Source organism: Barbatula barbatula, assembly GCF_947034865.1.
Source record: "Barbatula barbatula genome assembly, chromosome: 23".
In the NCBI taxonomy this organism is placed as follows: domain Eukaryota; kingdom Metazoa; phylum Chordata; class Actinopteri; order Cypriniformes; family Nemacheilidae; genus Barbatula; species Barbatula barbatula.
The window spans coordinates 17967761-17985763 of record NC_136786.1 but is presented as its reverse complement, the minus strand read 5'-3'; the positions used below and the strand labels follow the sequence as shown (position 1 = coordinate 17985763).

The window sequence follows — 18003 nt, the reverse complement described above, 5'->3', positions numbered from 1 at the left end:
AAAATTGACCCTAATTATGTGTCATCATGGCCAGCCGAACTATGAGAGATGGGAAAGGATGGCTTTCTCTCAGCTCTATTCCTGTCTTAATGCGAGTGTTGATGTTGTGATAATGCGGTCTTTCTTTAAGATGTTCTCTCTGGTTTAGTCTTTAGACTGATTAAACTACAGAACATTTGGTCTGGACTTTTGTTTCTTTGTTTGACACAAATACTGTATTGTGTAGAGTGACAGAAAATATTTGGGGAGATAACAAGTGGATGAAATCGGGAACTCTGGCATTGTTCGGTTGGGCAAACAGCTCTCTCATTCTCTTCTGAAAACCTAGTCATTCTGAGCTGTTGTCAATGCTCAAAGCGCAGGATTGAACAAACAGCATCTCATTCTCTCGCTCACGCTGGATGACATGACTGAATAATGCAGATAGAGACGTGAGAGAAATGAGGCAAGGTTGTCACTCTGAGGACGCCGCCGGTTTCTGTGTTTCCTCCGCTGTGTAGGCGCGTCGTTCTGATCTGTGTGCAGATTTTTTAAGAGGAGCCGTGAGAACGATCAAATCTGTTGCACGATGCATTTCGCATCTGCTGAGATCATCAGATGAACATCACGTGGTTAGGCTATTTTGTACATTTTATTTGATGTGCGTAAGATGTTCACTATTGCAATATGCATCAATAGATTGAAATGATCAAAATATCACGAACAGACAATTGGAAATAGGAGGGGGGAGTATGCGCTAGGAATTGTAAAGTACAATCACAAATGCACAATGCCAAACATCCCCAAAAATTCAAGCACGCACCAATTTGAACTAAAGTAAATCCGCCTATTAATTTTGCTTTCCTAACTTTGCATGATCACTTATATGCCCTTTGTGTGTTTGGTTGCCCTGCAGGTTTCACATACTTCTACAAGGGTAAAGAATACTGGAAGTTCAACAATCACAGGCTGCGGGTGGAACCCGGCTACCCTCGCTCCATCCTGAAGGACTTCATGGGCTGCGACCTCACGCCCATCGATCCCGACCGGCAACCCAAGGAGGATGTGGACATCGTCATCAAACTGGACAACGAAGGCAGCACGGTCAAAGTCATCGCTATCGTCATTCCCTGCGTCCTGGCGGTTTGCTTGGTGGTGTTAATCTACACCGTCTTTCAGTTCAAAAGAAAGGGTACGCCCCGACACATACTTTACTGCAAACGCTCCATGCAGGAATGGGTGTGAGTTACACCCCCTGTAAACTCTATAGCCACAAGACACAGTGGTGTTGGCACCCTTACCTTGCGGACTTTGGCTGTTCACCCGCGTCTCGCTTAAGGAGGACAGAGAGGGCCTTTGCTTTGATTCCCCCCTCCAGGAGATGATGGGCGCAATCCCCCAAAACTCCCCACTCTTCTCCCATTGGCCGGTGCACCCGCTGTTGGACTCGAGAGACCTGCGGATAGCGGTTCTCAAACGGTGCATCGCCACATCCAGTGCCACTTCAGGTGTTTGACGTGGAAACGATTGCTGTACCTTTTAGGTTTTACGACTGCACGCTTGAAACAGGACATAAAAAGAAAACGTATCCATTGTCGCAGGAGTCCAGTTTTTTATCTTTTTCGGTTTCAGTCTGTAATTTATTTTCAAAACAGAAATATTTACGAGTCCCTTTAAAGCACTCCCAAACCAAATAAAGACACTCTCCAAAGAGGACCTTTTTCTTTTAATGTTCATCTGTTTTTTTATCGCTTTCTTTTCTATTCGTATTGTTTTTTTCCTGCTCTGAATATTTCACAGTGATGTTTAATGGGGAATTCTTGACTGTTTCTGGCAGTCTGTGTGAAAAAAAACAGGGGCCAAAATATTCTGCAATATTTTTAACAGCCTTAATTATGGATTGTGTTGTTTGCATTCGGTTTTTATTTGTTTCATCTGTTGTAATTTTCGAGTACCGCTTTGTTCATCTGTCGGAGAGGCGGTGCAATAGCTTTGCTCCTGTTGTGTGATTTGAGATCAAAGTTCTTGTCAGGGTCGCAGGGACGGGACTGTTTACGCCTCTGCGTAACACCAAGCATATCAGTCAAAACAGAGGAAAGACCAAGCCACTGCAAAGACTAAAGTTGTTTTGCGATCGATCGCAAAGGAAGCGCTTGAATCGTGCTTAACTCTCACACGTTTTTGGTCGTTTTTACAGACTTTCCGACATTCGAGAATTCGTTTCTTCCTCCTCCGATAGGTTGCTTTGAACGTCAGAGCATGTCACCTCCTTCGGACCGCCTTGTTTATTGGTCTGGATCGAATCCTATAACCTTGACGTCTGCGCCACAGGAACCAGAACCACCAGAGTAACTCAGGACAGAGCTTGATTCAAAATGTATGCAAGCCTTCCTCATCCAATTCTGTGTCTTTATCAATCGAGAAGAAAATCAATCCTCGTCATATCTCACCCATGCTCGCCATCGGAAGTTACCGCGAAAGGATGGGACGGTATGTTTAGCTCACACGTCGCAGCCTAGATCAATCCTCTCCATCGACGGATGTTTGAACATACATATTTGCTTGCATTAACGTTTCTTTTCTTTTTGGTACAATTGAACGAAATTGAATTGTCTCAACCTCATGATTAAAGTGGTACTTCAAAGCGCTGAGCTGTCACCCGGCAAGTTTTCTTTATATCTGACAAATGCAGATACGAAGATGCTAATGCAATGCGCTCCAAAGGAAACAAGAGATGAGTGTTTTTGCCGAGCAGTGTTTTGAATGTGTGTCTGTTCTGATGATAGATTTATTTTCTGTTAAAAAAAGAAAATAATTCAGCTTCATGTACTTCATGACTCGGTTTGGGACAAACGGTCCTGACAGACTTAATAAATTAATCAGTATATGATTAAAATGACCTTTACGCGCATTGTTTGCTGTATAGTTATAAACCTGAAAAGAACAACCTTACAAAATATACCACGTGGTATTTTTTCATAAAGCTCTTTTTACGTTCTCTCCATTTCTCACATCTAGTGCTTGTGTCGGATTATTGAGTTTCTCAGAGGTCAAAGAAATGTCGGCTTTGAACAACTGTAATCACGTTAATTAATGCAGAGAATAGTGAAATGTCAACCTCGGATAGGTCTGAAAATTGTAGGTTAAAGCTGCTGCGTAACCTGTGGTTATACAGTATGCGGGTAGTATGATAGAAAATGAGAGACAGCGATGGTTAGAGGCTTTGCCAAGCGAAAAGGTCAACAGGACAAACCTGGCCGTGTAGATTCTGATTGGCTCTCGAAACCTTGGCAAGGTGGATGATGTCAGGTCGGCCATCTGTGTTGCAATTTTAAATGTAGCTCAACGTTTACTGTAAGCATAACATCTAAAGAGCACTGTAGATGTGATGAAATACTGTGTCTGTGCATGACTTCAATAGTTCAACCAAATTGTGTCCTTTATTCAGCCTCATGTGGCTCAACACCTGTGTAAGAAGAAATTCTGAGAAATGTTTCAGTGGTTTTCTGTTCATACAATGGAAGTGAATGGGGTCTAATGTTGTGTGGTGACAAATGGTTTTCTGTGGAAGCCGGAAAGTGCTACAGGTGTGAAATGACATGAGCGTGATGAAACACAAATCTCTAACTTTGTGTACGAGTGCAAAAAATGTCACGTTTTGTGTGTTTGGTGTAAGGAAAGCGAGTCTGGTCTCATTCTCTCTCTGAGCGAGTTTTATGTCCTCCTGACAGAATTTGTGGTGCTAACAGGACCTACACTGGTGAGCGTCATTCTGTAATCTCATGGTGCTGTTATTTTAGACATTGTGGATTTAAACTTGACTGATATCGGTCCGTACAGGAATCGCGTATTGGTGCCTGTGTTGTTCTAGTGCACGGTTTCATCTTTTGCATTTTATTTTGAATGAGTTCTGGAGGCGCCTGTGCGGTTTGTTGGCCTTGTGTTGGTGCTAGACCTTGAACCATGTTTACAGTTTTACATTTGTCAAATCGACTGAGGACGCATTTGTCCGATCTTCTTTCCCTTAGCATCTGCTAATCTGAATCATCCTCATTATCTGTCATACTTCCATTTTTGTTTATCTTCTCATCTGCATTTTAAATGACAAACGGAGGAAGCAAGTGAAGCATTTGTACTCTTATTCATTCTGTATGTAGCCGTGTGTATTTGTGATATATCTGTTGACGATCCATTTCATTGATCAATAAACTCATTTGAACATATCTGCAGACCAGTTTAGTGTCCATCTACCAGTACCATCGTCATGGTTCCATATCATCTCTGTTGTGGTTATATATTGGATGACCCATGGCCCTGATGCATGATGGGTTTTATAGTTTTAAACAGCTCATGTCCATTTAGGCTTTTAACACTGATCCATAGCAATGACACAATTCATTTTTTCTTTGTGTTTCCAGACCATAAGTACTTTTTTAATGTTTGATTTTGAGTCAAATTTCCCTTAAGCATTTTTCAAATCTGTCACCTTATCCATTTCCTATGGTTCTATTTTCTAGTTTTTTGGTTCGCAATCTAATTACAGACTTGTAATACATTGCCAAGTTCAATTTAATTAAAACGCTTTGTGTTCTTTTAAATAACTTTACAAACCATCATTGAAAGTGCAAAATATGTCTTTATAAGCACCGCGGGTCCCAGATGTGCATCGATCCAGCCCAGCTAGAAGCCACGGCGACAGCGAGAGATCATTATCCTCATTAAAACGACTGCGCTGAAGTGATTCAAACTGCAGGAAGAAATTAGCTCCATTTCTCAGAATATTGACTTACGGGTGCAGTTTATTATGCTTTTGTCTCAGCCTTTTCTGAAATATCATTCTTCAGAAATCCTACCAATTCAACCTACAGATGAAACCTGTTGACTCCACCCACATTCCAAAACAGGCTCCTCCTCCTTAATCAACCCACTGAGTACCCACCAAGTACATAAATGCATAAAGTACAGACTCCACCCACTGGCACGCTTAAACGCATGAATCATTTACGGACACTATCTACAGATATCCAAGGGACCGATAACAATGCATTGGAAATGTAAGCCAAATGAAATCTATAACGGATTAGTCCACATGTGAAAAACAGCATGTGGTTCTGTTAATAATGTTTATAACCTTTACTGATGTGTTAAATATTAGCGTTTAACCGACGCCTGCAGGCTGAAACATGTGCTTTGAGAGTGGATCGATATATGGCACGGTTCACTTGACTGCGACGTATTAATCTACAGCACAGATTCAGTCACAAACGCTTCATAATGATGGAGTTTTATATCTATATAAAAAGCTGTGAGGTCAGCTGTCTTTCTAAAGAACGTGAGGTGAGGTGCAGGGTGGCATGCATACGTGTCTTCTGCATTTATAATACATCCGTCTGAGCGGCCCAAGCCGCCCCGTAGCATGGCAAACATCATTGGATTATGCAATTTAATATTTCAAGATTTTATTTGTCACATTTAAAGATATTTCAAACTCAGACAATAAGTGTATATTTAAAAATAACATAAAAAACTTGACCTAAAATATAATAACCTAACATCATGTGTCAGTTTGAATACACAGAAGAAAGACACTTGGGAGCTGCTGTGGAAAGTTTACAGTATATGTACATTTTGGTCTGTTTATTTCACACAAAGCTATTGTATATGCAATATAGCAAGAACTAACACATATGTGGAGCTATGATACACATTTTATGCATTAACAAGTGAGAGCTTGTGCTCATGCAACAAGACAGAAAAGATTTCAAGACTAATAAAATCCCCCCGGATATCTCAAGCCTGTCTGAATCTCGGGTAAACCTCACATTTCTTTTGAAGTATAATTTAGATATTTAGTTTAAGGGTAAAGACTTACACATTATTATTGCAGTATGCTCCAGAAAGAAATACTAGACGTTGATCATTGAACATGTCGATCTGATTCTGCTGTTCACATCAGGTCTGTACCTCCCTGATCTCCTCGTGGTTTTCATCCAACTAGAGGTGAACCACATTTGAAGTTGACGCACTTGCAGCTTCACGACCACTAAACATGTCAGGTGTGTTTTCTATTTAAGTGGGCTGATTGATTCCAACCAGAAGAAAAAAGACGCAAGTTTTCACATGTGAAAATAAAAAAGTGATTTCACATTCATTGTCATTGCATTATTCTAACAATAGGCATGTTTCTGAATGTACAAAAATCCACTGACGTAGAACATGCAATACAGTAAGAGACTGCAGACGGGTTAACTTCATTTCCAAAGCAAGATATGCCTAGAGCTCTCGTCGTATTACTGACTTTACTCTCAGAAATATGATTTCCTTCAATGAGCTTCCATAATTAATAATACATTTCAAACAGGGCCGCCTGGCAGAGCGCTACTATCGAATCTACGAGAATCTGCACAATAAATGAATAGCTGTCACCTGATTCAACGTTTTTTATTTGTAGCAGATCAGAATAAAACTAAAAACTTTCACTTTGCAATGAGAAAAGCAATTGTAGTGAAATCTCTTCTTCAAAACCAAAATATGCCATTGGTGAAGAGTTTACAAATCGTTTTAAAAAAGTGACACAAAAGTTTACAAATCACAATAACTTGCCAACTTTTTATCGTCTCCCTATTTTATCATATTGTTCGTTGAAACCTTAGTGAAATAGTTACGTACCGTACAGTATGAAATACCATTTAACATCTAGATTGAACTTTAATACATTTTTAATGCAGATGGTTAACATGAATGCATTAAAGAAAACAATATTTACCTTTATAGCAGATGGGTCCCTGGTTAAAAATGCAATTCAAAACTTATTTTGGATGAAAAGAAACATAAATAGGTTACAGAGCAAGTACATAAAAGATCCGTGTTTAAAACTGTATTTGTATCCTCACCCTGCAGTGTAAAAAACTGTGTAATTGAATGGAATTGTTTTCAATAAATCTTTTTTATTTGGTATATCTATGGTAAAACATAATCAAATTACAGAAAAACACTGCAAACATGTAATTTTACGTAAAAATAAAACAATAGTTTATGGAATCTGCTCCAGCTTTACGGTACAAAAATGTCAGTTTGACATCATTTGACAAAGATTTCATTAACTTGACGTGTGAATCTTCAGATAATGCAAAATAAATATCACATCAAGCAATGTGACGGGTTAATTGTATCTCATTTCAGCTATTTAGTGACAGCAGGGTGGAGCCGGGGTTCAACGGCGTGATTCAGACAGTTGATGATATTGAAATTAGAATGGTACATTATCACATTAATTTAATGAAACCTGGCCAGCGGTCGGCAGGAATCCCCTGTAGTGCTTATGTAAATTACGTTTCTACGTCTACCCGGGTCGCCTGACGTTCAGACGAGCGAGTTCATTTATTTCTCATTTGCTTCACAACACGAGAAAACAGGCGAAACCTCAGCGAAGACTTTTTGCTTTGGCTGAAGACGCAGGTCGACACAGATTACGCTGATTGGAGCGCCGGGGCTCTTGATGGAGAATAAATGAGATACTGTCAGAGGGTCAAATTTGATTCTCGGCCTATGCAGATTGTTCCCGTCCATGTGTTTGTGGACTTTTCATTAACATAATTCTGAAGGCTGATAAAAAACATGTGTGAGGAATGGAAAAAACGAATTACGACTGGCAAATTAGATTTCTTCATCTTGGTAACCAGTTCCCAAACGTTTAGATTGAACTGCTAAACTACAGCACATAGTGGAAAACATGATATGTACATTCTGGATTTAGTTGTATAAGAGTTTAAAAGAAGCATAACTTAATGTAACTTATTAAACTAATATCAAAGAATAACAAATTCATAATAATTTCATCTTAAAATGCAAATGAATGATATTTTTCTTATTACTGTATATGACAGACAGCCAGTTTCCCTCATGTGAAATTATGAGGAGCTGTGATCTGATTGGCTTCTTCATCAGCTTTGATGACTTGTTGTTCATCGGAAATCGACTAATTGTGTTTTGCAAGCGTGCAAGGATGTTATCGGAGATGCTGTTTACATGCATCAGACACTTGACAAGACGAAAGCAATGATAATCGAGCATGCCCAACCGCATCTTTTTCCACAGATGAAATACTGTGGTTTACTTTACAGCAGATGTGATACGACAGCAGACCGTGTCCTTGACTTTGATGGTTCTGATAACTGTTGTAAAATGCATCGGGGCGTTCTGTCACATTTGTTGAAAGTATAACTGAAGTTAACCAGGGAACTTATCATCTACTCACCCTCATGTTTTCCAAACATTTATGACATTCTTCTTGCAGAACGCAAAAGATGATATGTGGAAGAATCTTGGTAGCCAAACAACATTGACAAAAACAAAATATCTTCTTTCGTGTTTCCATAAATGGTCTAGAAGGTTTAACATTATTGCAAAAAATCTAGAAAAAGTTTTATGTCTTGGCTTGTTCTCTATAAAACACTTTACCTAGCGAACAAAAAAATGTTCTAAGAAAGTTTGCCAACATTCTCATGCTTTGTTTTAAACAAAAAACATTTGAAATAACATGAATGCATTTACAAATGTTTTTCATGTTTAGAAAGTTTAACATTAGCCTTTAATGTCTATAAAACGCTGCAAGAATGTTTTTTTAAATAAGGTAACTTTACCCAAAGGGGACATTAGCCAAAGTTCTGTGGACTTTAGCTGGGAAGCTTTTGGCTTGTTTAAGAGCAATGATGAAAAAACAGCATGTGCTGGTTAGGTATGTTTTGAATTATGGTGGCTGGTTTAAGCTGGTTTAGGGGATGATCAAACAGAACGTGTCTTTTGCTGTCAGACGCGCCTCCTTTTTAAATGGTTTTCGGTTGGTAGGGAGCGCTCTGATAGCTTGAAGCTGAAAAAAACTCAAATCTGAGCAGAAAAGGACCAGCACATGACCAGCTCAACCATCTAACCAGAATAAGTTTTTTATTTTTACTGGTATTTATTTTATTTTATTTGGGAGACCAATTGGCTAAGCAACTGAGCCAACTAGGACAAACTATAAGACCAGCTAGTCCAATTTGGCCAAGCTATCCTAAACCCCCAAAGACCAGTTTAAAGCAGAAAGCATGCTTAGGCTGATTTAAAGGGGTTTTTCATGCAGTACAGACAACAAGTGATGGGTGTGGTAGACAGTCTTTAGTGTTCCAACACTTAAACAGTCTGAAATACTGCAGTCGTTGCTGGAGACCTCAGGGCTGTAGGACTCACTTTATTGTGTTCTAACACTTTCTCAGAGAACCTCAGCCACACAGGAGAAAGTTCCTCATTTCACAGTAAATTTGCCACAACGATGAGCTTCAGAGATCCATCACGATGAGACGGCAGGTCACAGCAGAGCCATTGTGTTTCATTTTAAGGTCATTTGTTAAAAGTTATACAACAAAACAAGTTAATAGTACTAAACCTGAACTGGACCGGTTGCGGAGTACAGCGAAAGTAAAAAAACGACATTCACCCAAACAAATACAACAGGAGTTAAACACATAACTCTTGTTGTCTGTAAGTCTGTAAATGCAGACGGACACATCAGCATTAAGTGTCCCCTGGAGAACCATCATGATAATCTTTATCAGCTTTGCAAGAAACTCCCTCAAGGCTCTTGATTCATGATCTTTCGCATCTGTCTCACTTTCCAAACACTTGTCACTCCTTTCCCCTCTTGTTCTCTCCAGCTTACGGTCTCGGGGATGGACGGAGACCATTCCCAATCACGAGTAAAAATTCATCTGTGTTCGTGTGAACTGCAGAATCCGTCAGCGAGAACACATGAAAGGTGGCCTGATAATATTTTCCAAAGGAAAATGCTTCTGTTTGTGTTTTCATGGACTAACAGAATGAGGGAGAGCGGTCACGGTTGCCATTGGCTTTGAAACCGAGTCCGGTTTGAAAGGTGTGTTGTGGAGACAGGGAGTAGAGATGAAGAAAGAAAAGGAAAAAGAAACAAAGATTGAGTGTGACAGTCTGGAAAGAATGAGACAAGCTGGGAAACAGGTCAAACGTCCCTGTAAATGAAACGAGTGAACGTCGGACAGATGTTCACTTAGGCAACCTCACACAATGCATGCGGTTCTTGGGTAGTGATTTCCCACAGATTTGGGTTACACTGATCTGTGCCCAGCTAAAAAATGGTTTGTTAGTTTCATCTTACTAGCAAAAAACCCAGAAGGAAACACCAGCATCCATAACACAACATATGTTTATTGCCGAGGGAGAAAAGCATGGTTACGCCACGTGTTGACAAAAATGCTGACTATTTTAGAAAGCAACCCACACAGACACCCAGAGAAATTCATCAGAACACAAACAACAAAAGCAAGATACAAGCAAACCCTGTGTAAACCCTGCAGCTAAATATTGTTGTCACTTCTTTTGAGCGCTTCATCGCATCTTCTACACACAAAATATGGTTATTTGCGTCCTACAAAATATTGAGTCTATTTTAATACGATTTACATTAAAATACCTTTTTAGTATTCAAAGATCTATCTTTAAACAGAATTATTAAAGTTTTGATTGTAGTTTTGTTTAGTTTTATTAATATTTTATATTAGCTTTTATTAGTAGATTTTTAGTTTATGTTTTAATTTTCTATGCTCCCCAAGCAGTCCAACTTGCTTCAAAGTTTTTTATAAGTCTGAAACCCCGATCCCTTTTATTGGACATTCACCCGGAAAAGCATGCCCATGCGTTAACCAGCCGCCGTGAGAAAGAGCAGCACTCCCATCAATCCCACTTCACTCGCCTGACAGAAGTTTAGTTGTGTTTGTTTGCTCACTGCATTTCGGTGATACATTTTATTTAAACGGTGGATAAAACGCTGGATAAAAATCAGATAGATGGCGCGGTCCCAGCGCTAAACAATGCCGGACATGAACCGCACACGGTAAGTCAAACTGAGTCATATGTCTGTTGTTTTGTTGCCGTGTACGTGCACAATGTAAACAACACGAAGGGATTAATGCAATGATGTATTGTGTGCTCGTGCTGTAGTTAGAAATAATCGTACAGCTCTATCTCTCTTTTATACATTTGATCAAACTGAATACTCTTCAGAGATATATACAGTTTGCAATCCTACTGAATAGGTACTCAAGATAAATATGAGATTTGCAGAAACTGCGTGTGTTACCCATCTTTAAAAGACTTTCGAGAGGTCTCATGATTTAATTCTATTACGATTATCATGTCAACGATTCGATTCATTAACTATCACAATGCATTGCATCCTAACTTTTAAATATTACTGCGCAAGTCTGTCTCTAGAAATAGTCAGAATGATGTATTTATATGGTTTATGTCCAAAGCAACTTTTAGAATAAGATAATAACACATGCATGGTTTACAGTATTAACAATACCATAATTATTGGCACATGATATTTAATTGGATTAAACAATTATCATTGAGTGATGCAGCACAAATGTTAGCTGATACATATTTAAATTACCAGTGAACACATGGGGTGTTTTCTCATATGTGAGAGGTGGACAGCAACTCCCTGTCCGAATCAACAGAGGTCATTTTAAACAAGTATTCATCCACACCTGCTAACCTCAATATGACCGACATTTTTTTAAGAGTCCCCTATAATTTTTTAAATACTCCTCAAAGTTATGTTAATATCATGCAAATGACGGAAAGATTTGACTTTGACACACTTGTAAGATTCAACAATGGTTGAAGCAAATCGATCAGTCAGGTTTTCCTGAACCAGCATCCGTCTGTGCATCTTAACTGGCTGGTTACGCATGACCAAACTGATAAAGGGTGACGACCTTTCACACTCCAGACATTGTACATTAATGTTAGTGAGACAAAGACTTAAGAAAAAGAATCGATGGAGGGCCAAATGAGTTCAAAACTCACGGTGCAGAGTATACAACACCGCTTTTCATATCAAGTCTTGCCTTCTCGATAAATGTATCTCTCATGCATTCGTGTCTTAAAGATGTGTGTAATGTTGTGGAACAAACCTTCACGGCGGCACACGGCGCCCAGCGCTGTTTCTTCAATCTCAGCAACGGATGGATTGATTATATGAATACAACTGGCCAGCTGCTCGCAGACACCAGGTGCTTTAAATCAAGTTGAGACCCTCTGTCAGATCTCTTCTCTCAAGTAAGATGCTCAGAATCAACCGCCAGCTGTGGTAAATAGCCTCAATGGCACCTCTGAACGCTTCCATGTGATCCCCTCTTGAGGATTCTGAAGAGAGAACAATACAATTATGTTCATAGTGTCCACCACATAAAAGAAGTGTATTCAAGTGTACTATATTTGTTTAAACTACACATAAGAATGTACACTTTTAGTCCACTTTTATGTAATTCTCAGAAACATAAATAAAATGACACTTAGACTTGAAAAGTGCAAATAAATTTGGCCTGAACTTATTTTGATGGATATATACTTAATAGTATAATATAGTATTCTAAGTATACTTCAATGTAGTTTTTAAATAGTCTCTTCACAGTTTTACGTGCTAAAAATCTTTTGCAAAGTAGTAAACTAGACCTATAAGTATATATAAAAGTTGTAGTTGTTTACTCAAGGTCACTGTAAAAATGGAAATGATTATTAATTAATAAACAATTGTTCTATTATTATATACACATTCTACTTAAGTAACTGCTTAAGCTGTTTGTGTTTTAAACATTTCAGTAGTGGCCTCACTGCCTCATTTACTTCGGACATCATCACTGAGCACATGAGCCTCAATCATAGTAACAATAAATAAACATCATATAGTCTATATACTAAAGGTGACTTACAATGACAACAAAAACACGCCGTGTATCTTGGGAGGATGGCTGCTTGTGTGTTCAATGCAGTGTTTTGTTGTTACTTGTTTGATTAAGAAATATAACTATGGTAGGTCGGTCTTTTAGAGTCGTTCAGGATAAGCCCATGGTTCTTTTACTTGCGATTTCTCCACACATCAAACAAAAAAGTAACGGTACATATCAGAACAATAATAGCAGTGGAGTATGATCCTTCCAAGATGGCGGCACCAATGCAACATAGGGCGTGACGTCAGCTTCACATTCTTTATGTATTCTTCTAGTATACCAAAATGATATCGCCATATGTAAACTTACAAAATTAAGAATACTTAAAGTCAACATTTGTAATGTATATTTAAAGGTATACTTACAAATGAATTTGAAGTATACTTTTGTTGGCGTCCTTGTTGTAGTGTAGGAGAGCATGTAGTAGTCAATATATACAGACTACTGCCTTCTTATAATAAAAATAGTATATGAAACGGAATGCCGTATGCTATAATAAATGTTTCAAATAGTACAAAGACACAGAGGGAGAGAATGCATGCACAGCGTAGTGTATGATGCTAGTGTATATTTTGTAAAGCTAGTGGTCAGTGCGTTAGTACGTTGTGTGGAGAAGTGCAGATGGCCGCATAACAGGAGGCTTAAAGATTTTGGCGAAAGAGTGAAAAACAAAAAGGTTTACAGCGTCTCACTTGAACCTGTCTATTATCTTAGAAAGTGTGTTCTTCTCTCCCTGTGAGATTTATGGATGGGATTTTATATTTGACCAGATGTGTGTGGTTGTTTTAGAATAGAGTGTTACTGAGCATGGAGATGAAAGCCAAAGATGAGCTCACTGACAGGTCTGGATGAGGGAGAGGCAGGGTAGAGATCTGGCCCCGTTCACTCCGTAGGGAGAGAGAGAGTTGGATCTGTATCAGGTGGCTAATCTTTAACTCGGCTTCAAGAGAGCAAATAAACATCCCAAAGGTGTCTCCCCGTACAACCCTAACTGTAAAACACACAGAGACCGAGATTATTGTAGCTTCAAATGTGTGCTTGTTTTTATTTAATAAATCAGATTTATATGCAATGTGAACAAAGCCTAAGAGATCAACCCAAGAGTTGTAGCCAATGCAATGCAACATTCAATGCACTCCAAGGTCGAACTCAGCCAACTGTAAACAAATAATGAATGTTTGCATTTTGGCGCAATTTGTCCTTGGTTGCCATAGGGACAGCAGATTTCTGATCTCACGGTGGACTTCATGCAATGCAGAAAAGAGCCGAATTAGGTCTGAATTATTAGCACTCACAGAGTACTTAAAATTGACTTGGGACATCACCGAGGGTTTCAGTATTACATCCTTCAGGCGAATTATAAATAATTACAGGATGGAACCAAATCCCAGTTATCATTTATGAAGCTCAGTGTGGGAAAGACCATAAAGGGAATAAGGATGGAATAAGAAATGACTGTGTCATTATAATTGATTTTAAGTCACACGTTTTGGATTGATGTTTGTTTTTTCCACTCCTATAGCAATGTTGCAATAGTCCATCTTTGCTTTTTCTAAACTTAATTGTTACTGATACAAACTAAACATACCAGATGTTACATGGATATATTTTATATTTCAAATGGACTGTATTAACCCATATTGACATGCTTTTATCAGTAGTTTATAAAAGTACTAATGGTTTAAGTTTCACAACACTTCATTCAGCACACTGTATGCTTTTAACCCTTAAAAAACATGAAACATTCCTTAAAAAATCCCCAAAAGAAAATTATTCAATTTTATTAGAATTTTGACTAAACTATTTGGGTGAATTACCTCAAAATGTAGAGTTTAGCTAAAATGTAAGTGGTCTACATCCATGATATATAGACCTCTTCGGATGACGTAAACAAGACTGGTTCAGCACTTGTCCAAAAGAACTTCCCGCTTCAATTACACAAACGTTTGAACAAAATACAACCAACCCAATACATATAACTGATTTAAAATGTTAAACAAATATCGATAATGATAAATAAATAAAAGCAGAAGTGCTTCTGGACCAGTGTTTTCATCTTGCAAAGTGGTCTATACAGACTACTTTTATCTGTGCTGTCTCCATTATTGTGATTTTTGTAAAACATCAAAGTCCATAAGTTTCAATACTCACTTGGGGATTGTCACAAAGCATCACACATTGCATTCAAGTCTTGCAGTAGTACGCCCGGCCCTGCTCGAAATGTCCTCAAAATGCAGGAATGGAAACGGGGCGTATCTTGGATTCTATTTCTTGGATAACAATCGCTTGCACACCACTCCTCCTGTTTGTAACACCTGTGACGGACGAATCTCCATGTCTCCTATAATCATCCCCCAGGCTTTCTGATGCTGGCTGCCGTCCAGACTCGCAACAGTGGCTAAGAGTAGGAGCGTGTAAATGGAACATTGCTGGCGAGTTGCGGTGAGTGCACCTGGTACCTATTGAGCCTCATATCTGGTGCCATAAATCCACTATTGGGATTCTCCTGCAGTAAAACGGACATCACAAGAATTCAACATTATTTATGTTTTACTTTCCTCCCCTTTCTATGTATTGACTTAAACGCTTGTAGAGGAAATTAACCGAGATGATGATCATTAAGAATTGTTATTGCTTTTGTCTCTAATGTTTCAATTATTTCTGAACCCTCCAATGGCTTTAATCTGTGTAGCTGCTGGTAAATCTCTCTCTCTCTCTCTCTCTCTCTCTCTCTCTCTCTCTCTCTCAGTAACAGTAGTGTGTAAGATTCGATATAAAGATCAGTTCAATCTTATCTTATCTTACAACTTTGAACCCAGCAGTAGAAAGAGACAAACCCATCCAACGAACACTATAATTAAATTAAAACAAAAAATATTTGACGCAATAATGAATTAATACAACCCGGAGGATAGATAAATATAACCCAACTGTTGGGTTTGTCCCTTTTTGATCCAACGCTGGATTGAAAAAATGAGTCTATACATTTGAATTGACTGTACAAGATGTCTCAACATAGTCCATTTTACCCGACGTTAAAAACAGTGTCAGATGAACGTAGACCAGATGCAACTTTGAGTCATGCTGTATGAAGAAAAGTAATGAAATCAACATATCACAAAAGAGACTTTTTAAGATTGTTTCTTTATCTTTGGTAGATGCATTCTACTAAACAAAACATGAAAGAAAAAACATCATTATTATCGTCTTGAATCAACTATTATACTGCTGCTGCCGCCCTTCTGAAACCTTGTAAATCCATTTTTTGTGATATATTTTTTCTTGCCCTAACTTTTTAGCAACCTTTATGTTTGGGACTTTTGGGTTTTTCAAATGTACAACCAATAAAAAGTATTTTAAAATGCTTGTCAACTTTGACAACACAGTATTTAATCATTTTAAAAGTGCATTGTCTTTTCCATATCCTGAAAAATTTGGCCATTGACGATATATTGATTATTGTCCAACGTTTACACAAAAAACATTTGTTGGTTTAAATTCATATTTGACCCAAACACTGGTTGAAACAACCAAGAAACCATGTAGGTTAACTTCAAGTCATGGGTTTGTTCTTATACTACCCAGTGGGGGGTTGTAACAACCCCAAATTTATTTTTGGTTTGTAGCTCTCAAATGCATACTACAAAATGGCATAAAATAGTGCACAAGTGTGCAAATAATGATGCGTGCATTAAGAAAAAGATTGATAATCCACGCTTGTATTAATGATGAATGGGGTAAGTTTGAGACAAACTGAACATGATAAACATCTAATGGGTTGGAAAGGGAAGGGCCGGACTCGAGAAGATGGATTTGCTGCGTCTTCACTGTGTGTGAACGGGAGATATTTGTGGTGATGGTGTAGGCCGTATGATGGATGTTTTGTAGGCTACAGAGGTTTTGGGCTGCCGAGACATGGGAAAATTGCACTGTTGATCCATTACTATTTCCGATCGTGTCAGGCGAAGGGAAAACAATGGTGGATGATACAGAGAATGCGCTCATGTTTGCGAAATTAATTATGAGGTCACGGGACCTGTGGTAAATGAGCCCGAACACCATTAAACACCTACAGAGCATTTGTAAGTTACTGTCGAGAGGATCTGCGGAAATTTTTCTTTTGTTAGGTATGCATATTTATAGAGACAGCGATTTTTCTGCACTCGCAAAATATCACAGTCTAACCACGAAAATGATGGATTTCCCCAAAGCCAGCAGGTGCCAAGACGTCAAGGGGCATTTAATAGTGTATTTTACTTGGTCTCTTCACATCCTTTCGGTTCACGTACAAACCCGCTCTATACTTCAGTGATAGTCACATGGCCTTTTCCAAACAATCACACAAAACAGAAACACCCCACCTGTCTAAACCCTGTCGTGAATAAAGCTCACCTGTAAAAGTATTATTAAATTAGCAAAGACAACCATGACAAAGAACTTTGAAATCAAACTTAAATAAACAAAAAACATGCAAGCAGCCTGATCAGATGTTTTGAGTCGGTTTTTGTGTTTTGTCTGGAGGTGCTTGAAAACTAAAGCAGTCAAAACAGCAACAGCCACAACAAATCAAAAACATCTATCAAACACACACACACACACACAATCATAATATTTGCTTACATTTAACCACCAGATCATGGGCTGCACATAGTCAGTCATCTAAGGACAATCAGACACAATTATCCAAGAACAGACACAGACTAAATAAAAGTTATACAAAGAACTCAAAATGTTTTCTTACAGCAATACGAGATTAGCCATCCGGGGCCGGTTAACATTTCTCTGCCCAAGACGAACTCATACTATTCTAAGCTTGGAGTTTCGAATAATGTATTAACTCAAGATCTGTCAGACGCCAGTTGACACAAGGCAACAGAATTTAGCTGCAGAACTAAATCATCTGAGTTTACAGTACACTTGCGAGACCTTGCTCTATGGTAGATACCACGCAACGCAATAATTCAGGTTCTCACAGATATGTTGATGCTTGAAGGCCTTCGCACTTGTTTACATTATGATTTAAAAGCCTGTCTCTAAATATTCACCCAGATGACTCACGACTGGCTTGACAAATGTAAAACCAACCCAGTCTCACGGCAGTTCGTGGCATAGACACGAAATTTGGAATCGTTTCATTTTCGTGTCAGTGAGCACAACCTTTTTTGAATGTATATTTACTATATATCTACACATATGTAAGATACAGTGCATTCAA

The 18003-nt window shown here is 38.6% G+C and overlaps 1 protein-coding gene across 1 annotated transcript in view; it reads left to right on the top strand.

Moving 5' to 3' along the window:
- Positions 1-4201, top strand: part of mmp16a (matrix metallopeptidase 16a (membrane-inserted)) — a 44629-nt gene extending 40428 nt beyond the window's left edge. Inside the window, exon 10 of the mRNA XM_079487583.1 lies at positions 896-4201. Within this exon, the coding sequence (XP_079343709.1) occupies positions 896-1224 (329 nt within the window). The 3' untranslated portion in view covers positions 1225-4201. The remainder of the gene's footprint in view (positions 1-895) is intronic.
- Positions 4202-18003: the final 13802 nt, after the last annotated feature.